General features: G+C 34.5%; 5 protein-coding genes across 13 annotated transcripts in view; 1 reads left to right on the forward strand and 4 right to left on the reverse strand.

Moving 5' to 3' along the window:
- Positions 1 to 376: 376 nt before the first annotated feature.
- Arc42 (Activator-recruited cofactor subunit 42) lies at positions 377 to 2,089 on the reverse strand. The gene is made up of 3 exons (XM_070108917.1): positions 1,933 to 2,089; positions 1,596 to 1,817; positions 377 to 1,532 (listed from the first exon to the last, which is right to left on the reverse strand). Exons 1-3 carry the CDS (start codon positions 1,964 to 1,966, stop codon positions 559 to 561), a joined length of 1,230 nt encoding a protein of 409 aa, XP_069965018.1. The 5' UTR covers positions 1,967 to 2,089; the 3' UTR covers positions 377 to 558.
- A 257-nt stretch (positions 2,090 to 2,346) lies between these two features.
- Ada (adenosine deaminase-like protein) lies at positions 2,347 to 3,878 on the reverse strand. Of its 3 annotated transcripts, XM_070108926.1 has the most exons (3): positions 3,735 to 3,878; positions 3,607 to 3,646; positions 2,347 to 3,537 (listed from the first exon to the last, which is right to left on the reverse strand). In XM_070108926.1, exon 3 carries the CDS (start codon positions 3,517 to 3,519, stop codon positions 2,482 to 2,484), a length of 1,038 nt encoding a protein of 345 aa, XP_069965027.1. In that variant the 5' UTR covers positions 3,520 to 3,537; positions 3,607 to 3,646; positions 3,735 to 3,878; the 3' UTR covers positions 2,347 to 2,481. The 3 variants fall into 3 exon arrangements, with proteins under 3 accessions (XP_069965027.1, XP_069965025.1, XP_069965028.1); XM_070108924.1 differs by lacking the exon at positions 3,735 to 3,878 and having other exon boundaries at positions 3,607 to 3,728; XM_070108927.1 differs by lacking the exon at positions 3,735 to 3,878 and having other exon boundaries at positions 2,347 to 3,553; positions 3,607 to 3,711.
- Positions 3,879 to 4,285: 407 nt separating this feature from the next.
- On the forward strand, positions 4,286 to 7,330 carry LOC106624930 (zinc finger protein 485). Its single transcript, XM_014244721.3, has 5 exons — positions 4,286 to 5,069; positions 5,430 to 5,943; positions 6,002 to 6,122; positions 6,640 to 6,832; positions 6,902 to 7,330. The coding sequence occupies exons 1-5, from the start codon at positions 4,389 to 4,391 to the stop codon at positions 7,034 to 7,036; spliced, it is 1,644 nt and encodes a 547-aa protein (XP_014100196.3). The 5' UTR covers positions 4,286 to 4,388; the 3' UTR covers positions 7,037 to 7,330.
- A 1,768-nt stretch (positions 7,331 to 9,098) lies between these two features.
- The window catches only part of LOC106624572 (uncharacterized), a 363,928-nt gene continuing 346,458 nt past the window's right edge, over positions 9,099 to 26,568 (reverse strand). For all 7 annotated transcript variants that reach the window (XM_070108938.1, XM_070108943.1, XM_070108940.1 and 4 more), the window contains one exon: positions 9,099 to 14,498. In XM_070108938.1, coding sequence (XP_069965039.1) covers positions 12,462 to 14,498 — 2,037 coding nt within the window. In that variant the 3' untranslated portion in view covers positions 9,099 to 12,461. The remainder of the gene's footprint in view (positions 14,499 to 26,568) is intronic.
- LOC106624929 (ras-interacting protein RIP3) lies at positions 14,505 to 18,084 on the reverse strand. Its single transcript, XM_070108966.1, has one exon. The coding sequence runs from the start codon at positions 17,724 to 17,726 to the stop codon at positions 16,770 to 16,772; it is 957 nt and encodes a 318-aa protein (XP_069965067.1). The 5' UTR covers positions 17,727 to 18,084; the 3' UTR covers positions 14,505 to 16,769.

The raw sequence follows: 26,568 nt of genomic DNA on the forward strand, positions 1-26,568 counted from the left end.
AACCCTTGTCCTTTAGTAAAGGTGGGTGCATTATTTGTTATTAAACCAAACGTTAAAGTCTGGTAACATCACTTTCGTAATTTGTAACATATACGCCGAGGTGCAATTCTTTGATTAAATTTATCAAATTGTGTGTGCCTTTCTTCAATAACTAAGTATTTATATGAAAAATAACTTTTTGCTACTCGAAATCATCCTTTAATTGATTTTCAAGTTAATGAATAACGAAAATCTTGAGATTAAAATTACTTCATTCCGTCAACCAGAATTTAATACTATCGTTGCAAACTGCCTTTGGGTTGTTGCACCACTAGTGTTGCTGTATTGCATTTATAAAAATGCATAGTACCTTATTGAAACTTAGCACACAAAATAGTACAGATATCCGATTATGTATTTATTTATAAAACAATATAAATTACTTGTAAAAACTTTTTATCTTAACTAACTATTATCAGGCTCCATGTATGTTGTAGAATATTTATGCTTGAAACAAAAAAGAAAAAATGCCCACGGGAATAGTTATATAATTGTACACAATTCTCTGCTAATTAACCATTAAGCAGCAAGTTCTTTCAGTACCTGTCCGGCTATTACCAGACGTTGTATTTCGGATGTACCTTCGTATATCTCGGTAATACGTGCATCACGATAGAAACGCTCAGCTGCCATATCGCTAACGTAACCCATGCCTCCTAAAACTTGAATGCATTGATGTGAACAGAATGTTGCTGCTTCAGATGCAGCCACTTTTGCCATTGCCGCTTCTTTCGTATATGATTTACCATTATCTTTCAGCCAAGCTGTACGCCAAACTAGTAATCGCGATGATTCTACCCTCAGCGCCATGTCCGCCAGCTTTTGTTGGATAATTTGTAATTTAGCAATTGGTTTGCCGAAAGAATTACGATTTTGCGCATAATTCGTTGCCAGTTCTAGCGAGGCTTGAGCTATACCTAGCGCTTGACTTGCAATCCCAATTCGACCCCCATCCAAAGATTGCATTGCAATTTTGAATCCATAACCAGGCCTACCTAAAATATTTTCTTTTGGAATTTCGCAATCTTCAAAAATTAGCTGGCATGTGGAACTTGCTCGTATTCCTAATTTGTCCTCTTTTTTTCCAAGCGTAAAACCTTTTAAACCTTTGGGTACGATAAACGCTGATATGCCTTTGTGCTTCAAAGATTTATCTGTAGTGGCGAAAACTATGCCAGCTCCAGCTTCATAACCACTGGTTATCCACATTTTCGTACCATTCAAAATATAGCGATCACTCTTTTCCGTTGCGGTTGTAGAAGCAGCTCCTGCATCTGAACCATTTCCAGGTTCCGATAGCGCAAAAAAGCCGACTTTGTCTCCAGATGTGTAAGGTTTCAACCAAAAATCTTTTTGTTTTTGTGTTCCATATGCAAGAATTGGCCCTAAAAATAGGGAATTATTAACAGACATTATCACACCACATGATGCACATCCACGAGATATTTCTTCCATTGCAATACTATATGCCAAATAATCTAAACCCGTGCCGCCTAATCCAAAAACAAAAAATACATTTTAAATCACTATTGCGAGTAGCATGAATTCATACAAACCAAATTCTTCCGGAGTTGTTATAGCCATAAGTCCAAGTTGACCCATTTTTTTTAACTGATCTTCCGGATATAAATGTTCACGATCATGTTTAGCTGCTTTTGGTACTATTTCGGCGTTAACAAAATCTCTACATGTTTTCTGTAACATTTGATGAGTATCAGGAAGTGCAGATAAACAGGCAATACCCCTTATTGCAGGATTCTGAAGAGTACCATGGCGGCCTATGTGAAAAAATAAATAAATACACACACACACATACGATATTTACGAACCAAAGTTCAATTAAGTATCAAAAATGTAAATTTATCTTTTCTTTCAGCAAATTTCTGTACTTACCTAGAAATTTAGTTATATTAACGAGCGACTGCATAATGAAACGAACAATTAGAATATCAGCAAATGAATGTTTTGCTTAGCAAATAAACTTAAATATAAATATGCACTTATCAAAGCAAAGTATTAAAAAAAAACAACAAATGCAAAAACGATGATTTCTTAAACAGTTCCTACAGTCGATAGAAATTATCGATTTAACTTCTGTATCAAGTCGAGTATAGAGGAGAATTGCGTATATCGCAAAGCTTTTTAGAAAATTGAAAACTCTCTGGAAAACCATACAAATACATACACTACGTAGGAGTTTAGCTCTTTCTAATTATATTATAACACATATATTTCGTATATATGTACATATATATCGTTAAAAATAACTTTTTAATTTGCATTTGCTTTAATTTCTAAAAATATACGTTTGTATGAAAAATTACTTTATTTTCTACTCAAAGTAATATCTGCGGTTTTGTGATTTTTATTTCGTAAAATAACCTTATATTTATCAAAATATTATAACATTATACAGTATTTACCGAATATTTTGTCAATACTTTAAGTTTTCGATTCTGGTTCACTTTGAGTTTCAAAGTAATGGCGAATTCTTTGTTTTAAATCGTATTTAATGTATTCATATGTGAAAGCAAATTCTACGGCATTCAATGAAAGTTGTAGTAAATCGGTTTTCTTTAAATTAAAAGTGTTTTTTGCTAATACGAATTCATTTGACAAGGTGGTGTCGAAAATACCGCAATCGTCAGTGCATAGTATTACTGGCGCTTTTTTGGCATTAAAAATGTGTTTAAAATGATGATCATTGTAACTTCTTACAGTTGAACATTTTACATTACTCGTCAAACAACATTCGATGGCTATATTTTTTCTACATATTTCATTTAGTTGAAGCTCACTTAGAAAAGTACCATGACCACAACGTTCCATGCCAAATTTAATCATTTGATCAATTTCTGTTGCATTGTCAATTTCTGCACAATGTAAAGACAACTTTAAATTATTTTGTCGAGCTTTTTCCAAAACTGGTATAAAATCTGCAAAATTACCCAGTTTCGGATTACCGCTGAAGTCAATACCTGAGATAATGCCTTTATATGTGTCCTGTAGTTGCAATGCAATATTAACTGTTTCTTCAGCATCAGCTACGCTCTTACTTCTATCAATAGATAGCAACAAATTTACACGAGTACTTTCAGTTTTCTCCGATCGTTCCATGGCCTCCAAAACACTATCCACATATTCTAGTTTAGACATTTCCGCATTTTTCTTAGGAGTTGTTCGTAATTCTAAATAAATCACATTATCCTTTGCAAAATCTCTTATCGTTAGCTCAGTAGCTAATTGTAGTCCCCTTTTAGTAGCTGTTAATTCATGCATAAAAGGGAACTTAGAAAAGCATTTGTCAAGATCTACACCATCGAAATTTATTAACTTATCGCTGAGTAAAAGTATTTCATTGGAATTCACACCGTACAGCTGTTCGCACAACTCTTGAATTGATTGAGTACATAATGATCCGTTGAGATGTGCATGTAATTCAATCTTTGGCATCTTTCGTATAAAAGTAGTTATATCCATCGCAATCGGGTTATTTTACTGAAAATCAAACATACTTTACTAAGAATAGGTATATATAAAGTAAAAACATTTCGAATAATCAAATACCTTTTACATCTTTTTTTATATTTTTGCCGTGCTCTATCAGCTGTGCACAAAGAAGTAAACAACCGGTGATGGTATGAAAACAATTAATAATATCAATATTGTAACGGATTTCTCGATAAATCGTCTACCTGTAACGCAGTCTTGAGTCCGATCACTGGATTGTTAAATTGCCCCAATTTTATGGCTATGCAGTTATCTTTATTTCTAATTCAAACAATTTAATGCTTTACTACTTATTATGCGAGCTTACAACTTCTTGCTTATATCTCAATTGCTCTTAACAACGACAACACTCTAACTAGTACAGTATTTGCTGCACAATCCGCCAACCCTTATATGGTAGATTGTTAACTAAACTTCGCTACTCGAACATTCTGACAACTACGAATTTCGCTATCTATTATTTGTTCTGGAATTCGTGTTCGCTACAATATATATCATGATGATATACCCTGTATCTAAACATTTATTATCTTTACATTTTTTGGATTTTTTTGAATGAGTGCGTTAACAGGGAAACTTGGGTGGTTATATAGCCTAATTTTTATTTATGATGATATTGGGTAATATATATTAGAAAAATAAATTTTTTTCAGTTCGTTTTAAATTTTTTGCGGTGTGGCTACCTTTTCTTCTAGTTACTGCGCCATCTTGTGGCAATGAGTTGGCGCAAGCAGCTGATTATTTCGTACTGTTGTACAGTTTGCGTGAAAAATATCTAAATACGGAATAGTTAAGAAATTTTGATTGAGACAATTTTTGAATTGTTTGCGGGAAACAGAATGGTTGGATTGTGTCGGTTATGTGCCGCTATTCGTAAGAAGGATATGCTTATCCCAATGAACCTTGACATTTACCAGAAATTGAGGGAGTGCTTTGGAATTGAAATGTGTAACACTGGGGATAAGCTTACCAAATGTGCTTGTGGCATTTGTTTAGAAACATTGGAAAATGCGTTTTCGTTCTTTCGGAAAGTAAAAGAGTCACAGGAATCATTAGCTTTATTATTAAATAGTTCCAAAAATGATAAATTGGAAATTATAAATGAAGTTTGTATTAGATTAAATGATAATGATGAAATTAAAGGCGGTAATGTAGAGACCGATAATGTACTGACATTAGATTCCATGGAGCTAAATATGCAAATGGTGCATAGATGCATAGAAGATGTTGATGACGAATACCAAAGTTTGCAAATTCTAAATGTCATGGATGTAAACAGTTCGCTGTCTGATCTAGATAACAAAGCTGGACAGGAGAGTCCCAGCCAAATTTCAGAAAATGGTGCCGATGTTAAAATTGAAACATACTTTTTGGAAGATGTAGAAGACGTTTTAGAAGAGGAGTCAGAGTTAAATGAAGAAACCACATACACAAAATCGAGAGAATCAAATGAAAGCAATTTCAAATCCACAGTTATCGAAATCTTGCCTGTTAACAACACCGTTTCTAATTGTTCGAAGGTTTGTTTTTGATCACCGTGACGAGTTGAGTAGATTTATGTTCGTCCGGCTGTATTACGCGAACTAATCCCTCAGTTTTTGATCGTTCTGAAATTTTGCACATGTCAATTTCTCCCCGGGAGAAAATACGAAAGCTGCTCATTTGTCGGAACTGCCGAAACCAAACCTTTAAAGCATATTGCTACCATACAAACTGAACGATAAAAATCAAGTTCTTAGAAGGAATTTTTTTATTTGACAAAATATCTTCACAATATATCACATAGATTTTTGGCCAAGGCAATACTATAATATCAGAAGAAATTTTTTATGTACTTTGTAATTACGTAATATACATTAAGATTTTTATATTCATTTTAGAGTATTGAAGCAACCGAATCTAATAGTGTTCAAGTATTCGAATGGAGGTTATACACATGGATTTGCTATTCTTGCTCTGAGGCCTGCGAAACTTTTGCTGCATTGCTTTTACATGCTAAAGAGAAACACGAAGTGCAAGCTGTCAATTATCTGCAATACAAGTGTGCTGATTGTCAGAAAATTTGTGCGCACTATAATAAATTTCTTAATCATGTGCGATTCCGACACCATCCTGAATTAAGTTTGCGTTGCGATGCCTGCGATGTTCAGCAGGAATCTTATCAACAATTAGCTGCTCATAGAGAGAATTGCGCTGCAACACAACAATATCCTTTAGTAGATTTGTGTAATATATGTGGTAAGAGTTTTTACAATCGAACTGCTACATTGGTACATTCACGTGCACAACACAATGAGGAACATAGTGACAGAACCAACTGGCATCAATGTACTCAATGTCATAAAAAGTTCAAACGGTTAGCGAATCTGAGGGCACACGAACATATTCATTCAGGTATGTAGAGATATATTGCCAAAACATATTTTTAATTAATACGCTATTATAATTTCAGGTTTAAAAGAGTTTGTATGCGATATATGCGATCGGAAATTTCGTCAAAAACATAATCTCGAAGTGCATTTATATACACATATAAATGAACGAGTTTTCGAATGTAAAATTTGTAATAAAAGGTAACTCGACCGTTACGAATTTGTGAGCTTTTAAATTTTTTATATTCAATATTTTTATACACTGAATTGAGTATATTAAGTTTGCCACGAAGTTTGTAACACCCAGAAGGAAACATTGGAGACCCTATAAAATATAAATATAAATAATCAGCGTGACGAGCTGAGTAGATTTTTTTCGTCTGTATATACGTGAACTAGTCCGTCAGTTTTTCAGATATGGATCTGAAATTTTGCACATGTCATAAATGATCAAAATTAAGTCCTTTCATGGAGAAATTTTTTATTTGCCAAAACAACGCTGCACACTCCGAATAATTTGTTTTTAGATCGGGCTACTATAGCATATAGCTGCCATACAAACTGACCGATCAAAACCAAGTTTTGTATGGAAAATTTTATATTTGTAAAGGGTATTCTAGCTTCGGCGCACCAAAAGTTAACGGGTTTTCTTATTTTTTCATATTAAATACTTCATAATTATGGTTTAAAAATTTAAAAAATATATTAAATTCTATAGTTTAAAAACATCAACTAGTTTGGAAAAACACCAGCTGATTCACAAAGATATCAAGAAATTCGCCTGTGACTATTGCGATAAAGAATTTCGGACAAAAGATGCAAAGCTTTCTCATGAACGTATACATACAGGAGAAAAACCTTTTAAATGCAAGTACTGCGATCGGGGTTTCCGTTTTCGTAGTGGATTAATGGTTAGTATAAATACATATCACAAATAATTTTAACAAAATGCATAATGTTTCGTTTAATATCCTTTCCAGGGTCACATTAATTTACATACGGGGGATCGTCCATATTCCTGCCAGGATTGCAATCGTCAATTCACCAACTGGGGTAATATGAACAAACACATGAAACGTTGTCATAATCGCCAAAGCAGTGGAAAGAGTACTTAGTTATGTTGATGGCACCACAATTATAGCAAATCACTTTGCTTTATGCTGTAAAGGGTGTATAATACAATGCCAAGAAAAGAATACACTGCGTGTCCTGTCATTATATCAGTCAAAATAGCACTCATTCGCATAACATTATGCAAAATTGATTGCAGGTTGTCTTTGATATTATAACAAAATCCCGGCTATGGTAATTTTAAGCAACTAATGTTAGATATATAATATAATATTATATAATAAAATCAAGTAATTTACATACATAAGTGAAGACTTTAGTACACATTTTGAAATAAACATGTTGATTGAGAATGCCATATAAAATAGTGTCATAGTTAAGTAATATCGTCAAAAGTTATAGGGTTACATGGGTTTCCTCGAGCAAAAAACGGCCTATTTTGAATATTTTTTTTTTTCATAAAAAATAAAATAATTTATAGAAACTTTTCTTCGAGAACCTGTGAAAAATTTCATTAAGATCGGTTCAGTAGTTCGCGAGAAATCTTGACAACCTACTTCGAAAACACAGTTCCGAGAAAAACCCGTTTACAGTTTTAAGTGACCATATAGCTAAATCCATCGCGCCACTTTTCAATGCTATATCTCCAAAACTATTACTCGGATAAACTTAATAATTTAGGACAATATTCTGGAGTTGTTATAGAAAAAAATAAGACAGTCAAAATGCTTTTCTTTTGAAGTTTCTTGTTAAGAAAGGAGTGATAAAAATTTCAGACCTATATCTCAAAAACTGAGGGCCTAGTTAGTTCACATATATACAGTTGGACAGAGGGACGGACATAGCGAAATCGACTCAGCCCGTCATGCTGATCATTTTTACATATTTATTGTACAGTGTCTCCGACGTTTCACTTTGGATGTTAGAATATAATAAAATGAAAATGAGGTATGCTCCGCGACTTAGAGTCTATTGTGCCCTCCCCTAAGTCACACTAAGCCTTAGCAAATTGCTGAATCCCAATATACTGCCAGGGCCTTAATGCTGCGTCTGCACACTGCTGTGCAGTCTACTAGTCTACTAGCAGGAGTTGTGGGGTTTCCGGCTCCATGTCGCAGCACCGGCAGTTTGAACAAGACGCTAGTCTCATGTTGTATAGAAGCTTCTTGAGCTTGTAATGGTCGGCATGCCTTGGAATTGTTGCCAATGTCTCTGCCTGTCTACTCTTTCCACCTTAGGGAACAACGCCTTTATGGTATGTGAACTAATCGCGATGTACGGTTCCGGTACAGCTCATTCCCGGCTATACCCCAGTGACCAGACATCATTTTATTCCGCCTTACTGCCAAGGGGTTTACTTCTTAGTGAAGCTTATAACTTTGGTAATGCTGTCCTTTGGGAGAAGGTCACTTATAGCGTTCATCTTTTGGGACGAGATTACCTTCCCTCTGCCAAATCCTTCTGCTGTCATTTGAAGCAAAGTTTTGGCTGCCTGTTTGATTACTATATGTAGCGGTGTGATTTTCCGACGCGCAGATGCAGGTAAGTCGTTGAAGCTTCGCTAGTTGGAGTCCTACTGAAGTCGGCGATGCTTTTGAATTTCGAATTCTGGTATTACCTACTGCGGCTTCAGCTGCTGTTTTGTTGTCCTAATCTCGTTGTTGTAAGCAGTTAGGCTGCACTTGTAGTCCTACCAGTTCCCGGTACGCTTGACCTCGTTAAATAGTTTGCGTACCGTTTTTCTTAGTTCGGAGAGTTTACTTGACCACCAAGGACAGCTACGAACCTTGGTGATCGTCTTTAGGGGACAGCTGCTGTGATATGCCTCTATAATGGACTGATTTAGCGCAAACAATCTGTCAAGTCGTTTTGAGTGACCTTAGTTCAAAATTCCAATCGAATAGCATCATTCACTTCTATATTTTTATCGTTTGTAAAAATTCGTCTATGATATTATCGTAAGACAAGGGCAGAGGTGTTTCGTGTATGTGGCGCCATATCTCTTCCAGTCCAAAGACTTCAGAGCTCATGTAGTAGCACTGAATTATTTGCTTATACTAGTACTTACTTGCCCCCATTTAGCCATAAATAATTGCAATGCTAATATTTAAATTTTTTATTTATTATTATTTTTTTTATTGTTAATTTTATTGCATGCACAAAAATGTTAATCTTACCATTTTATATACTAATATATTTTTTCATACCTATAATGTGTATGTAATTATGTATGTATGTATGAATGTTTGTTCTGTAATTTCTTTTATTTCATTAATGTCTACACTCTTTGAGTTGTCAATACATAGCTAGTACAACAATAACTATAATATCTCAGTTAATATTTTAACTATGTATAGTAATTTCGTTTTTACGCTACATTTTCCTTATAATTCATTTTCGGTCCACATACAGTTGGTATGCACTGTTGCGCTAACATCTCTTACATTTAACGCTTCGAATTCAAACATGTATTACAACCAATAATAATTCTGCATGTACATATATTTAAGGAGAAAAGTCGTACATTTTTATATTAATTGTGATTTTTTTTCTTTGAGGTTAAAAACATACAGTTGATTTTTTTTTATGGCTGCGGCTTTAATTGTTTGCAATTTTCTTTTTACAAGTACAAGTATTTCAGCTGATTAATGAATTTGCTTTTTTGAGATTGAATACAACAACAGTGAAATGTTCAAATGAAATCAAAAAACTTAATCTTTTTGGTATTAAACTACTTTGCTTTCGTTTGCTTAAGCTTATAAATATTTCTCTTTTAAATTTTTAATTATTTTTGTACATTAGTATTTTAGTGTTTTTCTCATTAGTTTGTCGGCGTTATGCTTTTTTTTTGATCTGGTAGCTTAGCTATGCATTATTGACTGGCGTTAAAGAAAACTGGTCGCTGTGCAATAAAAGATATGTAGTAAAAATTTAAATAAGAAAATAAAAAACTTTAATATTTACGCATACATACATGTAAACGCATTTTTTGTTTGCAAAAAATATATTAATATTAATATTTTCCATTTTGCATTTGCTCGTGTAAATTGAGTACTTTATTTGCATGTAAACAAACTCAGTCATTAAGAGCTAATTTAGTATTCATTATGACACATGGTAAAAAGTATATGTTATAATAATGATTACAGCTCCACCTAATTGCAATTCATGAATGAAAAGTTAAAAAAAGATTAAGATTATGGCAACTCTAAAATTTTTATATTGACGAAAGATTTGAAAAAAAGCAACTGTAGGTACAGTAAAGAAAAGAAATTTGTTGTTTTGTGGTTGTTGTAACGATTATTCAGCTTCTGCTTGGGGGAAAGCTTAACTGGTATCAGTTAGCTTTTAACAAAATTACTTAACGGTAGGCCCAGCAAATGAGCTGTTTCGAAGCGTTCGGACCATAGAGAGAGGGGAGTTAAGTGAGTTGATTTAATTGGGCGTGAAAGGGGTGATTAGTTGCAGTGAAGAAGCGAGAAAGTTCTAGGAGATAGGAGTTCACTTTTGATCACATGTGTATGAGGTAATAGAAACTCCTTCTACTGGTTGCGAGAGCTTCGAAGTGTAGTGATCAACCAATAGTGGGGAGGGGACACCACCCTGCCAGACCCTTTAACTCTGTTTGGATCGGCAATTAATAACAGCAATTTAAGCTATTTCGGCTCTTGTATTTGAACTAAATTTTCAATAAAAGCAAAACAAATAAATAAAAAATGTTTGTCTCGCGCTTTTCGCTTTTTATTGTTATTTTCGTAACAATACAGGAAGTGAAGAAGTATGAAGTCATGATTAACGATTTAGTTTTCTTACAACCCTTCATTATTACAGGTTTATACATATTTGATACAAGAACCAAGTCAAGATTTAGGTCAATCCCTATCCCGAAATTATATTTTTCTCTTATTATCAGTTATTCTTTGTGGAATTACCTTGGCAGACTGAACTTTGCCAAACTGGTGCCATAATAAATATAATATTATATAATATATACAGAGATCCGATCTAATTTTTTTGGAGATTGCACTATTGTCCTAGGCAATAACCCAAGCCAAATGAAGATGAAGTATCTCGTCAAATAAAAAAGCTTTTCATACAAGTATTTAATTCCGATCGTTCAGTTTGTACGATCTGAATAATTTCCTCAGAGATTAAACTATTGTCTTAGACAATAACCCAAGCCGAATTTTACAGACAGACAGGCGGACATTAAACCGACTCAGCTCGTCAGGCTGATCATTTATAAATATTGTATAGGGTCTTCGCCGTTTCCTTCTAGGTGTTACAAACTTCGTGACAATTTATTAAAAATCCCCTTGCTGTTATGAACTATTATCATTTTAGAAATATTCCATTTCTAATTCGTACAGTACATACTTTGAGTAGAGATAAGGCAGTTAATTACTAATACATTTCTAAACTAGAACTGAATAAATATACAACAAAATGTCAAACACTATATTTTAGGTGGCATTTGGTCAGATTTCATAGCAGTATGATCAGCTAAGTTTTCTACGCACCTATATAAGTATTCCATAGAAAACTTTATGCGCCATGACGAACAATAAAGGTGCTTCATAAATATTTCAGTATTGGCAAAATCGTAGTATTTTGATGACGTCATAAAATTTCTTTGATAGAAAAATTAAAGAATTCGAAAAAAATGAAGCATACCTTTAGGCGAAGAGTTTATTTTAAGGAATAAAAGTTGACAAGTATATAACCGAAATTTTTTGTCAGAGCAAGATCGTTATGTAGTCTTAGATTAAAACAAGATTTGACATATACATGTAAGAGATATTATTACAAAATGTTTCAAAAATGTTGCACATAACCTCAAATCATTAATTTCTTTTTTACAATTAAGCAGTGATCACTGTTATATTATATAAGAATCGGCTTATTGCAAATTCACTTTTTAGTTTTACAATAAACATCAAGAATATGTTGTTAAAAACAAAGAGGAGAGGCTCCACATTAGATTATTTATTAATGTTTTTATTTACAATATTTAATCGCTTACTATATTTAACATTAACTTTAACATTTTAATCACTTATTTTTGTGTAAAGAATTACTTATTTTTTTTGTTATAACATGAGTACACTAACAGAAAAATCAGTCACATACACAAATACAATAACATAATTTTATCTTTTTTTTTTTTTTTTAATTAAATTTATGAATCAAAAATAAATGCTTAAGTATTTTTTGCATGAAAACATGGCTCAATTACGTTGGCAAAAATTAGTTGTTTGCTTGGTATAATTAGTACAATTACAAATACTGCTAAATATTTTTCTATGTAATACGAGTATAACTAACATTAGCGTTGGGTGTCATCTAACACATCCAGAGCGTTGCGATTACTACTTGGACTAAGTAAGTAATCTGTATATGGAAGATGCACTGTCGCGTACACACTTCCTCTTGTTTGAGCAAACAAACTGTCAAATTGTCGGCGCTAAGTTAAATTTCAGCGCTGCCGCGGAAAAAGATGTCAGCACCAACACCGTTAACACGACTAATCGCACGGTTCGATTTGTAGCGTTGCGTGACTTCTTTTTGCTCTTCTCCGGTTTGTACTTTGCTGGCAGCTAATACCATTGGCTGTTGCTGTTTTCTGGGCGTCGGCGGCGCCGCATATTTACGACTAGCAGCACGCTGATAGCGACGCGCTTGCATGGCCAAATCATCGAGAAGTAATTCATTTGTTGACTTGGCGCGCTGTGACGCTATGTTCGGTCGTGGCGCGCCATTTACAGCATTTACACCACTAACGCCGCTATTTAATTTCATATTGTTAATGGGTGGCGGTGGTGGTGCCGCCTTTTTGCGCTTAGGTTCTTCCTTATTCTCACCCATATTCAGCTGTTGGCGTACAAATGATTGACTCAATGTGGAACCGCGTATAAAATCGCAATCAGCATCACCACGTTCGTCGGCCGCTCCACCTTCGCCTATCTCGCGATATAAATTTAATTGCGGTGAGTATTTGTGCAGCGCATGCGCCATTTGTTCAATACTTAATTGATCCTGTTTTAACAGACTATCGGAGGGCATTTTAACAAATGGGCGCTTTACTTTCGTTTGTGTTGCTTTGAGACGATCGAAGAGATTATGTAGTGTTGTGGCACGTTGCTTTTGTTTCGCTAATGGCATTATGGTGCGCTTGCGTTTAGGCGTTTGTGCTGCGTTAGCAACGGCGCTATTTGTGTTTGTTGTTGGCATCGCCGCCTTTTTGTGAGCGCTTGCCGCTAATGATGGCAGTTTCATGGGCGTACTGCCTGGGTAACCGATATTATTGATGCGACTCGAGCTAAGTGACTTAAAAACATCATCGTCCAGTTCACTTAAACTTACCATTTGCTCATCGCAACCCGTAGAGTATGTGGTAGCACGGCTAAACTTTGCCTGCGGGCTAACTTTTTTTTCGTCTTCTTCATCGTCATCGCCGCCACTGTAACTGGCGAAAATTTCATCAAAGGCTGCATTTACAATGAACGTTTCATCATGTTCAACGTTCATGTGCGCGTCAACGTCTATATCTTCTTCTTCTTGTCTGACGCGCTTACTATTGTGCTGCGCGGCACTGTAGTCATAACTATTGATATTTTCACAACCTTTATTAACAGACGTTAATCGACTTGATATGGTGCCAAAGAGATTTTTACGGTAATCATCATCCATATTACAATACTGTTGCATCAAGTGATCATTATCGCTTTTTGCAGCTCGCGTATCTTCGGCGCAGTGCAAACTTAATGTGCTGTGTCGCTTAAGGGGGCTACCATTCGGCGATAATATATTACTATTGTCGACGCCAGGCAGAGACTGAGCGCTTAAGCTACTTTCGAGTTTAGTATGTGCTGTTTTTGACGGCGCGCGTTTAGCGCTATTGTTAAAAGCAGCTAGTAGTTGCTGCTTACTTAGTTTTATGAGGCGTTGCCGTGATTCGTATGATTTACGCTTTAGTTGATGATATTTACTATTACTAGTGCCGTGCTGAGAGTGACGTGACGAGTGTGTGGGCGTATCATATGTGTATGTTGTTGTGTGTATGGCGCTTTTAAGTGTTGGCATATACTTACAATTTCTCTCTGATAACTGTTCGCGCTCGCACTGTTGTTGCTGTTGCAGTGCCCAAGCGCGTTCTTTGGCGCGTTCTTGATCGGCAAGCTTGCGCTGCATAGCAAGCGTTTCGAATGTGTGCACCATACTCCCCACGTGTGAACGCACCTCTGGTATACCTAAATCGCCGCTGAATAGATCACGCTGATGTCGTTGCTGCGCTGTGAGCAGCTCACCACCACTAGCGCGTTTATTCAGTGTCTGTATACCGGTGGCATTTTTATAAAGCGCACCGGCTGAGACGCTGGGACGTAGCGCGTCATGTTGGCGACGACGCTGCGGAAAACGTTCTATAAATTCTGTCGCTTCTTGTTGCCAAAGCAGTTCGCCATCGAATGTGGCTTTTGTGGTTGTTGTTGTTTTATGTGAGACTGGCTGCATTTGCGTAGTTTTTTGTGTTGTCATATTATGTGTAACGTTGTATTGAAGAAGTGTGTGTAAGTTGTATGTTTAGGTGTAGTTGTTGTAGGCGTGTCCAAGCGACGGACATGAAAGTACATATGTAATATCGAAGAGAATAGCAAATTAAAATTGAAGCCAAAGAAGGGAAAGTGTGTAAATGATAAGCATTGAAAATTGTTGAAGTGTTAATTGTTTAAGGAGAGATTAAGAAATATTTTAGATAAAAATTAAACAAAAAAAAAAATTAAATAGTGTGCAGTTGAGAACTCCGTAAATCTTACACGTGTAACGATGAATCATTTTCTAGTATTAATAAATTGGGTATTTTAATGACTTGAGTATACAATTTCGTCAACTATAGCGTCAGATTACGGTGAGTTTGACAACATCATCGGCTAAACTGACGTCACTTTAGCTATTGGATTGCTATTAGAATTATGAAATTTGAAATGATTTAAATGATTACGATATTGAAACCAAATGACGACTAAGATAATACAAATATAAGATAAAAATATTCGGTAAAATTAGTATTATTGACAAGTAGGGCAAACCTTGAACTTATGCTTTTTCTGAAAAAAACTATGAAAAACAAGATTGTTTATACAAGTAGCGCTTGATATTAGAATGACTTTATCCATCCGACTAGCATGGTACTTAAACTATGAATAAGCTTACAATTCTACAATTTGTCTTACCACGAAAGCTTTTACTTTTAGAAAATTGTATTATGGGTACTACGTAAGATATTTGATAATTTGGAAGTAAAGTAATAGTTTATAGAATCTTGTAGGCGATATGTCTAATGATCATCCGATAGGAAAAATCAAAAATGTGTTTGCTCTGATACTTTTGTGTGTTGTGCTTTTATAAAAATACTCAATACTTCGCTGGTTTGTTTTTTGATAGCGGATAATAAAAGAAGGCGTGATCGTAAACGTCCACATCTAAGTTAACATTAGACAAATTGTGCTTCCAAGTCAGTCCCAACTAAGTAACATTCAGTCGCTGGATTTGATAAAATTTCTAAGTTTCTCCACCCTATATACCCAATTTACTTTAAAACATTGCGAGCTGTCAAGATATAACGGAAGATAACATGCTGAGCATTCGGAGAGGTAATACTGTAATGCTTCATCATTCATAACGCACACCGATGAGTCTCACGTTTTACCAGAGTTTTTAAGTCAAGACCTCAGCGGCATGTTCTCTGTGATCACCCCTACCAAATATGAATTCTCATTTTTCCTAAAAGTTGATGTCTTTTGGATTATATACTATCCATACTGCCTCAAAGCAATTTTGCTGTACTCTTTCGATCAACCATTGCTGCAGCAGCTTTTGAATGATTATTAATGGTTTTGGGCAGCTAAATAAACTTAGTTAACTTCCAAATTGAGACAATTTGTAAACTGATTCTTTAAAATGAGTTGGCTATTAAAGCATTCGTTAAAAATGTTATTTGAGATATCCACTAATATTTGTGTATTCGTGACGAAGCCGATTCGCTACATGAAATTCATTTTCTATTCTTTCATACGTCTGTAAAAATACTCGTGATAATACGAGTGACGGCATTAGAAACGATAAAGTTTTGGAAGACCAAATTAGAATTTTTAATTTTCAATGGCAACTTTCAACATTAAATAAAAAAATAATAGTTAGTTCTTAGATACATTTTTTGTTTTTGTTGTAATTAAGTCAACAACAAAAAAAAAAAATTAAAAAAAATTAAAAAACTTGGGACTACAACACTGCTCAAAATATACACACCTGACAGTGTAAACAGCAATTGTAAAACACTTATGACAAAAACATTACACCAACAATTGGGAGCGTTGTAGAATGAAACAGAGAAATGGTGAAAACGAATGTATGATATTTATGATAAAACTACTTACATTGTGCTTTAAAAAGAAAGTTCAATGTTGCACCGCATGGATGTCACGTTTGCGTGCCAGTGTTGTTAAGTATGTGCAGGTATACATGTGTGAGTGTGTGTGTATGTATGTGCAACGTAAATATGATTGGATGTACTTCAATTCAATGATTCACCGGTGACGTATTCCACACAAATGGCGCGTTATGCAACACAGCTCAAATATACATATACATAAAAGTATGTACACATGTGCGTGTGGCAACAACAATATGTGAATATACATTAGTTAATAAGTGCTTGTGCACGCTTTGGGGACATAGCTGGTTTGACAGACATACATATGTATATGCAGTGGCAATGATTTAATAGTAATTATTATCGCATTGCATGCTCTCGCTGGAGCTCGAATATTGACTGGTCATCGAATTGGCTTTGCTGATATTATTTATTTGCGTTGTATTACTGCTGGCATTGCAGTTGTTGTTGTGTTTGCGCTCCTTACCGCCGCTACGATTCATTTTGCCAGACTTTTCGGTGGCTGACGATTGTGGTTGCTGCTGTTGTTGCAGCGAGCGACTGCTGCGCGATTTGGTCGGTTTTAATTGTTGTTGTTGTGTCAAATGTTGTTGCTGCTGGTGTGCGCTAGTCTTACTCTTATGCGTTTTGCTGCTACCGCCACTTTTGCTATGCTTCAAACTATGATGATGATGCTGCGGCTGATTCTGCGAATACTGCGGACCATTGCCACTTTGATAATGCTGTTCGCTGTGCTGTTGCTGCTGTTGTTGGTAATGATTTAATGTGCTATTGCTATGATAGAGCACAGTATCCTGTGTGGAACCATCATTACTGCCGCTGCCGCTACCGCTTGCAGTGCTGCCACGCCCATAAATCTGCGACTTAGATTGACTGCGATACAAATGTAAATTGGCCACACCATAGGGATCGAGACTGTCGAAGGTCTGCAAGTAGTGCGGACTAATTTGATTGTAATCACCCATACAACCGGTCGCATTCGATGTGGCCGCGCCGGCGCTGCGTCGATCCAATGTATTGGTGCGTTGTGTATTTGTGGGTTCGCGGTAGTGCGGCTGATGGCCGCCCTGGCCACCCTGTCCATGCTTATAGTGCGTTTGGTTGCGTTCACGATAGTCCAGCGAATTGAAGTGATGCGGTGCCACCGGTTGAAAAGTGGATAACGACGTTGAGCAGATGGTTGGCGACAATGCGGCTGCGGCGGATACCGATGTGGCGTTTGGCAGAATAGTGGAATGATGGCCGTGATGTGCTAAATAGCCCAGTGTGCTGGTGGTGGTCATTGTGTTGTTAGGCGATTCAAGTGTAAGTGGGTGTGGCAGGGGTGCGGGTCTGTCTGTGTGATTGAATTTATGAAGACCAGTGTGACTGTTGGTGGTGGTGGTGGGTTCGTTGTTGCGGCCGCACTTGATCGCTACAAAGGAGGTCGGCAATGGCGGCAATGGTGGCGTGTTGGAGCGCACAACATTCAAGGTTGCGGGCAAAGATGTTGCTGCCGTTGCTGCTGCGTTGCACTGTCTGTTGTTGCTGTTGTTGTTGCTGATAGTTGTGGTGGTTGTGTGGTGACTGGTGTGGTTGTTGTTGTTTTTGGTTAGAGTGGTTGTGGTGGTGCAGGTGCTGGACAGGGTTGCCAGTTCGCGCTACGCACCGTGATGGTTGCCAAATGTGCGCAGTACTGGCACACTCTACATGCCATAGCAGACAACAACAATGATCCCCGATACGGAATGAGTTTTGTAGGCGTATGCATAAAAGGAATTTGGTTTTGTTGAAAAAAAGTTCATAATTGAATTCGTTAACGATTTTAGTGTTTTACTTTGTTTTGAAAGTTAATAAGAGTTTGGAGTTTTTTTTTTTTTTTGCAAAAAAAAAATAAATAGCAAATAGCCATAAGGTTGAATAACAATGTAGAAAATTACGATATGTTTTGTAGAGAATTTGCAAATAAATTAATATACTTTTTATATATGAGTTGTAAATTTTCGTGGATTTTTTGTTTTTTTCCTTGATCTGGGTTTTATTGTAGTTAAATTTGTAGTTTTAGTTATTGTGATTAAATAATAGTAGTAAGTAGTTATTATTGTTGCAATAGCTGTAGTAATATCGCTTGATTTCAAAATTACTGTGAAGCCAAAACAACTAAAAAAATACAATTAAAAGCGTCGAAAAAGTGAAGCTTAGAAAAAACGTAAAAAAAAATTGTAAAAGATTATTTCTTTTATAAAAAAAATATACAAATGTACATATGTAGATAAGTTGTGAATGAAATTGCTGCAAAAAATGTGCATGACTGTCGATTGTTTTGCAAAGTGAGAACACCATATTACTACATACTTAGTGTTAGGTTTTCCAACTCTACAGTTATGTATATTGCAGGAGAGTGGTGATATTACCGCAAAATCGTTGAGCTACGACTACTATTTACTTTTAGAAATTAAGAAGATTATTCAAAAAAATTAAGGGGATTAAAAATCAAAAAGGTTAATTAATAAAAAAATTATAAAATATACACAATTAAATACGAATTACTTTAGGATATGACAGATGAGAGGTAGGGTTGACTAGTGATGTTACAAATCTACTCTACAAGTAAATATTAATATAATATAATACATAATACATACATATACTTATTAGTTACTAATACTAACTACTTTTTAGCAAAGCGCTACAAAGTTACAAATAATATTATATTAAATACAAGTTCCGTATACACTAAGATAAGCCGAAAAGTAATTGTATAGAAAATATGGTTATTTTTATAGAATAAACATTATTCAAAAGTCATCAAAGAGAGTCAAGAATAAGACAGTTGGGTAGGGCAGAAAAAAACTTCGAAGTCAAAAATTATTTTTTTTTTGTATTTTTTCTTAAAACATAGTTTTTGTAAGTCGCTTATTATTCTATATATATATTTTTTTTTTAAATTTTTAAACAAAGCGCCTTTTAGTGAGAATTTATACTTGCATTTTCGCCTAAATGAGCGGTGTAAACAATACTGAATTTACATTTCTTATATTTGTACTTGTATTATATAATATATAAAATACATATTTTGAAAAATCGCATATTTCTTCTATGTAAATATGTTGCAGATCCAGAATAAATAAGTGTACTATATTTATCCAGTGTGCAAATAATAGCCTATTTGGTACGCCATATCTCTGCTCGCTATGCTTGAGTTCTGCGCTTTTGTAAAAAAATCTACGCAATAACATCAAGAAGAAGTCATCCGGCTGTCACAAACATCGGCTAGTTTGCTAATGCCACCATATGGTAAAATGGTATTATTACTTGCTGTTCTATATATTTGATGAAGCTAGTTTTTTGCATGTATTGCAGTTGTTTGTTCGATTGGCCTCCTAGATTTGTAGTATATCTACATTTGCAAGCAGATTGAAGAAGAAACATAAACATGTTAAGGATTTAAAAAAGAAGTACGTGGACTAAGACTCTATGACTCAGAACACTTTTCGACGAAATTAATTCCTCTTATTCGCGTACTATTTGTATATTTTTATTTCCATACTGTGATAGTAGGAAGTTATAGATATGTTAAATTTGATTAGATTTTATATAAACAGATACTTTTTTTTTATTTAAAAGGACTTGTTGACATATATGCGGAGTACACAGAGAGCTGGAACAAAGATTTCAGTGTTTTGAGAGACCAAAAGTATAACAAAGTCTGCTACAAAATTTTTAAACGCTAATACACATTTGTATCAAAATATTTTTGACAGTAGTTGAATTTAGTACGAACAATAATGTTGACGAATAATTAAATCTCGCCCTTTGTTGTCCTTTAAAATGAGGAGTACATCGGAGCTATTATAAAATACATTTTTGTTTTAATATAGCAAATTAGCTCAATAATAGAATAAATGGATAAAATATATTATATACGTATAATACCATCTAACTACATATGTATGTGTGTAAGTATAGCGCCAACTTGTGTAATTGCTTACCAAATTTTACACACCACTACACAAGCAAACTTGTCACATAGGTATCAAAATTTATTAATATTTACTATTTATAAAATTCATTTTTTTTATTTATTTTTGTTTTGTTTTTCTAATTGCACATATTAAGATGAGTTCTCGAATAAGACTATGCGTTTCTATTACCACAGTTACAACTAAAACAATACAATATGTAAAAGCATGCTTTGAAAATGTTCTACTATTTAATTGTAACTCTTTGAAACTACACATAATATATAAAATATTGTTATTGAAAATTAAACTGAAAAGTTTTACATACATTTAACCCATCAGGCAACACTATGTTAGCAAACACTCAGCTATAGTGCTTCGTGCAAAACTCGTGCGTTATGCAATTAAATATGTAATATACAAGAATACATATACATATAAATGTATATGTGATGCATTCGTTAGATAACTTGACATGCAAATACGTGGCTAATTTACTTAAGCGACACACGGAATGTTGTAAGCAATTCTTAAGCTAATTAAACATTTTCAAGGGGAAAATAAGACGACACCTTGAAATAATATGAAAAAAAAGAATAGGATATAACACGCGAAAAGGTGAGCAGCAATTTCATTTAGTTGTCAGCAGTGTGCAAAGCTAACAACAACAAGAGTCTGTGCATAATTTGATCATGCACTTCATTTTACGTGGCATCAGCCACATGTTGTGCGCAACAATTTTGTAGCGCGTGCCAAAGGCGGCGGCAGCATTTGCTCAATGGGGGTTATATTTATGGTCCCGTTGAAGGAGTGACTTGCAGATTTTAGTAAAATTGCTATCTAATTGCATTTAGAAATACAAATTTAAACAGATAATCTCACTTTTCCGGTAATCTATATCCATAATAATATTATGAAGTAGAAAGATTTGCTTGTTTGTTTGTTTAAATTGAATAGGATCGAAAATACTTGATTGATTTGAAAAATTCTTTCACTGTTGGGAATTTACACTCTCTCCGGTTGACATAGACTATATTATATTTTCTAAAAAGTTAAGAATCCTAACAAAAACGCCAATAATGTAAACCAAGGTCTCAAAAAGCCTACCTTAAAAATATCCTTACATAGCGTGCGCTGCAAATACTATTGATTATACAAAAAGTGTCACAACAGCATGTGTTTAACTGTTATAGTTAAGTCGCAAAAAGTGTTATTTTATGAAACAAAATAATTATAAAAACGCCACCTCTGTAATAGCTCCTTATTTGTAGCTTAATATTATTCATTATCAAATTACTTCATATTCAAGACTCATTCAATACCTTTATATAATTTTATACGATACGAACATTTCATTCGAAAGACATCACGAATTTAAAAACGTAAGAGTTAGAAAAAAGTCGCGTGGTGAGCGATGACTCGCTCAGCCAGACGGCAACATATGTACTATGCGATGTAGGCATCATTGGGCCACAGGATGGAGGTCAATGTCATGAAATAAAGTGCAGCGCGGCTCATTCGCTTCTTCCCACAAGTGGGCTGATAGTAAATTATAATATTATATATGACTTGGCCATATTTTATACTCTTTTCTTATTGTATAATATATTCATACATAAATTTAGGGCTTAATTTATATAAGAGAATTGCCGCACGCCTCTAAACTATTTTTTAGACTGTGTCACTGTCGTGCAAGTTAAGAAAAAAACCAATTAAGTCGCAGCGAAGTTTGAGTATTTTTGCATTTAATTTACACCTCTATTGCATTCTACTTAACTAGTCGTAGCTTTTAACGCGCATAGCAAAGTTTTTCGTATTTAGCACGGATAAGACTGAGACAAACAATTAGCGATAGGGGTTATTGGTTGGGTGAATAAATAGGGGTCTTGGTAGCTGTTTACCGCCCTTAAGGTGCGCATCTCTTCGGAAGAACAGAGCAAATGCACGCTTTCAAAAGTACGTACATATGTAGGCATGCCATTACACCTAGAGTTACTGGGGTTAAAGGGTACCGCCAGAGATGTACATAAGAATGCATATAGACATTTACCTAGCAACGCGACACAAGAGTTTAAACATTTAACTTTTCGTTCCCAGCGGGTTAATAGCGCTTGCAGCTGTTGACACAATGAACTGCACAGAGGAGCGGAGATAGGAAGTAAGTAAGCAGCACGCACTTACGCTGTAAACTTTAACTTGGAGATGATATTTGGAAATTAAATTCAGTGGAACATAATAAAATTACGCGTGCGTTTAATGAAGCGTACGAATGGCGAAGTGTGTGTAAAAGATTTTAGTAGCAAGAATGACGTTAAAATAGAATGCATAGAACATGTTGTCACAAGAATTTCAAATAAGCTGCGTTAAATCTTTGCTAAACAACTGGCTTTATTCACAGTTTGCAGTATGTTTAGATTTGGAGAATACACATATACACTAGTTTAATATGACTGTTGAGAAGAAAAAAAGTAAAAATGTAGAAGATTGAGAAAAATTCGCTGTTATATTTCGGGATAACAGTGACTGTTCAAAGGGTAGACTAGCTAAAACTGCTTGGCTTAGTGGCACATTTTCACCTTCTTTTAACCAAAAGTTTGAGATGAAGTATACTCTTTCAATAAACTGACATATATATTTTTGTTCACCGTTGAGGAATCGTTGCTAAATGTAAAAATAAGCTAATTGTTTTCGAGAACTTTTTTAGTGTTTTAGTTACTTCCCACAAGCTCAAGATGAGCAAATTATTAGGTCCGAATCCGAAAACATTTGTAAATAAATATGTTGCAACTCAAAATCAAATAAATATAATTTTTATAGCATATTTGAAATCAGTTGGCACGAAGTAGAGTCCTTGAACAGAGACATTAATTGAAATCCAAATATTCCATTTGACCTTCTTTCATATTCGCGTAAGAGAAGTGCACTTAAGAAATAATAATAATAAGAAGAAGTGAGCAGCCTGAGCTGAGTGAGGGAAGACTGAGCTGAAAAGTCTAGGTGAGAAAGTCGTCAGTGCTTCAATTAATCGAAGAGCGAATAATATAAACTTGTACACCACTTCCTCAAAATCTCCTTGAATATAAAATTTAAATTACGCTGCGAAATATTTTGTTTGCTTCGGCTAATAATTGTAAATAGCAGGACACAGCGTAGTGTGATCTTGTTCGGGTAGAGAAGTTTTTATAATGATATAAAATAGTTCCCGATTACAAATCTGGGTACTTACTGAGTGAATTGGCTTAAAGCAATTTCGCTGACACACAATAACAGCAGTCTGGTGTGAAATTTTTTGCAAGTTTCTACAAATTTCGTAACCTCAAAATGTTTGAAGGATAACTAAGGTCAACTATAAGTTCTTTATGTGAAAAATTTGTTAGATAATACTTGCAGAAGTTAAAAAATATTTAAAAACATAGTTCATAGACTATGTAACGCTAACTTTTAAATAAAATGTGTACTTCTCATTCAGTATATACAGGTTGGTTATGAAGTTTCTGCTCTCACCAAAAAACAAGCACTACACTACCCCAAATTTTTTTTTCTCAAGTTATTATATCTGCCGTGAGAACAAATGCAAAGTTACAACTCATTTTGTCAATTAATACTTTGTTAACAAGCCATTTGAAGTTGACGTGTCAGAGAACTTTTTAATTTAGAAAAAATTGAATATCGCGCAGTGATTAGGTTCTTTGTTTTGAAAGGTTTAAAAGCAAAGGAAATTTATATACAATTATTAGAAGTGCATAAGGAGTCCTCATCTTCAAAACGCACTGTTGAATTTTGGGCTGAAGATGATCCACACGAAGGACGATCAAACACCCCAACCACACCAGAAATCATTGAGCTAGTTCATAATAATATTAATAGTGAAGATCCAAGTTTGACTAAGCATGAAATTGCTAAGATCAGACGAGCGAATACTTCATATTTTAACAACTTTCTCAGCATAGTTTAGAGCATTTTAACCAGAATAAAATCGATTTTTTGCATCGTTTAATAACAATATCAAAAGGAATTTTGTTGATTGATTATCTGCAAAAAGGTAAAACAATAAACTCTGAATTATATTGCAGCCTTTTGAGTCAGATGGATGAAAAAAATTCGTGAGAAAAGACCTGCTCACAAAGATGTTTTAACAAAATTCAACGAATTAAAGCACGAATTGCTTGAGCATCCACCGTATTCACCAGATTTGGCTCCCATCGACTACTACCTCTTCAGAAACCTGAAAAATTCCTTCGTGGAAAGCGTTTTTCGTCGAATGAAGAATTACAGCCGTAGACGGGTATTTTTCAGAGCTTTTGGAAAGTCGTTATATGGATGGCGTATAATTATTGGAGGATCATTGGAATAAGTGTTTTGAAGTTAAGGGAGATTATATTGAATAAACAAATATATTTCGTACCAAAAATAGTATTTATTTATTTCGAGCGCAGAAACTTTTCAACCAACCTGTATGTTGGACTTATGTATATATAATATATATAAATATTCCTAACTAATTAATTAGTAGCTAAGTGAAAAAAAAACCTTTCAATGATTTCCACCCACACTTTATTCTCTTGGATTGCGCTGAAACGCACTGATATGCAATAGTGCTGTTTTGATAGTATTGCCATTTATTGTAACTATGCAACCCGTTAGATGCCGCACGGATGCACCGTAACAACTTCAAAGTAGAGCAGAAAATTAAAATGATTTTATTGTATATGGGTGTGTCTATTAAAAACTTTGCGACATTAATGCCAAAGGAAAGAAAAAAGAGCGTATAAAAATGCAATGCTGCTGCAACAATGAAGTATAAGTATTTAAAGTATGCGACCGCTGCAGCGTTTAAATGCTTCTTTCTAGCATAACTTTGTGGAAAAACTTCTAAAGTGTTTTACTCCAGTTTGCTTTGAATGAAATTTCTTCACTCTACTCCACTATACACTGAGTACTTATCGCGCAGCTTTGTTGCATGCCACATTCCAGGCATTATTGCCTGCTGTTATACAACCTAACTTCGCGCTATGCTGGCTGAGTAGAGGTCATCAATTGTCCAGTGGATGCTTAACTACGCTGCGATAAATATATTCATTTATATATATATACTTTATATACTACACTCTTCCGGCGTGACTGAAGAATTCAAAGCGTGTTCGCTTGTAACGCTGTGAGTTTATTTGGATTTTACAGTAAAATTTCGAAACTTTTGCTACGCAGGAAGTTTGCAACGTTAAAAGCTGGTAGCAGAACATTTCACGGGAAAGTATGTGGTAGTGAAGCCAAGGAAAAAATGCAGTGAAGTGGGAAGGAATGCCGTTGATGTGCTTATAAATCATTTCTTTTGAGTAATGTCGTTTATCTTTTGCCTTGAAGTTAGGTTACGAGCGATTTGTTTACTAAGAGCATCAAGTGATGTAATTTTTATTTAATTATTAGATTTTAACAGTGAACTTTGCTGTTAGCGTGCTATTAAATGCATTTTGTTATGCCGCTTAATGAGCTTATATGCACATATATATTTTTTTGTTAACAACATTATTTAAAGCAGTGCTAACTACTGCTGTCAAATACCTCATGCGATTTTAAAAATTAAAATCTAAAACTAAAATATTCTTTTTAGCTAAAAATTTATTTTATGCGCTTTCTCCACTTACCTTAGATACTTTATTTAAAAATTATAATTTTAGCCAAGTTTCACAATGTTACTTATACGCCATGGCGCATACTCTTGAAGACAAGTGAAAGGAAAATATTTATGGTAGTTGTCGAATTTTTATTGGCGTTTGTTGTTGATAGAAAAAAGTAAATGTTTGAATGTCAAATTAACAAATAATAAATAATAATATGTATCACTATTACAAACTAAAAATTAATTTGATTAAAAAAGTATATAAATTCATATTTGTTCATTTTTTCAACATGATTATTCAAATTTGAAAAATATATTAAAATAAATCAAGAAAATCATATCATACTATCCTTCACAATTACAAAATACTAGTTACAAGAACTTTGATCGGTAAGTATGTATGTCAGCTAAATGCTACAGTGACTCGATCTGAATAATTTTATTGGAGATTGAATCATTGTCCTAGGCAATAACCCATGCAAAATTTCTCGAAGATGTATCGTCATATGAAAAATTTCTGCGTACAAGTACTTCATTCCGCTCGTTCCGAAGTTGTTAAAATTTTAT

This window comes from Bactrocera oleae, chromosome 2, assembly GCF_042242935.1.
Source record: "Bactrocera oleae isolate idBacOlea1 chromosome 2, idBacOlea1, whole genome shotgun sequence".
In the NCBI taxonomy this organism is placed as follows: domain Eukaryota; kingdom Metazoa; phylum Arthropoda; class Insecta; order Diptera; family Tephritidae; genus Bactrocera; species Bactrocera oleae.

Coding starts and splice junctions, on each gene's coding strand:
- LOC106624929 (XM_070108966.1), bottom strand. CDS start 17,726: ATGACCACCACCAGCACACTGGGCTATTTAGCACATCACGGCCATCAT.
- LOC106624930 (XM_014244721.3), top strand. CDS start 4,389: ATGGTTGGATTGTGTCGGTTATGTGCCGCTATTCGTAAGAAGGATATG. Junction 5,070..5,429: donor CCGTTTCTAATTGTTCGAAG/GTTTGTTTTTGA, acceptor TATTCATTTTAG/AGTATTGAAGCAACCGAATC. Junction 6,123..6,639: donor TGTAAAATTTGTAATAAAAG/GTAACTCGACCG, acceptor TAAATTCTATAG/TTTAAAAACATCAACTAGTT.
- Arc42 (XM_070108917.1), bottom strand. CDS start 1,966: ATGCAGTCGCTCGTTAATATAACTAAATTTCTAG. Junction 1,818..1,932: donor TAATATAACTAAATTTCTAG/GTAAGTACAGAA, acceptor TTTTTCACATAG/GCCGCCATGGTACTCTTCAG. Junction 1,533..1,595: donor AACAACTCCGGAAGAATTTG/GTTTGTATGAAT, acceptor TTTTTGGATTAG/GCGGCACGGGTTTAGATTAT.
- Ada (XM_070108926.1), bottom strand. CDS start 3,519: ATGGATATAACTACTTTTATACGAAAGATGCCAAAGATTGAATTACAT.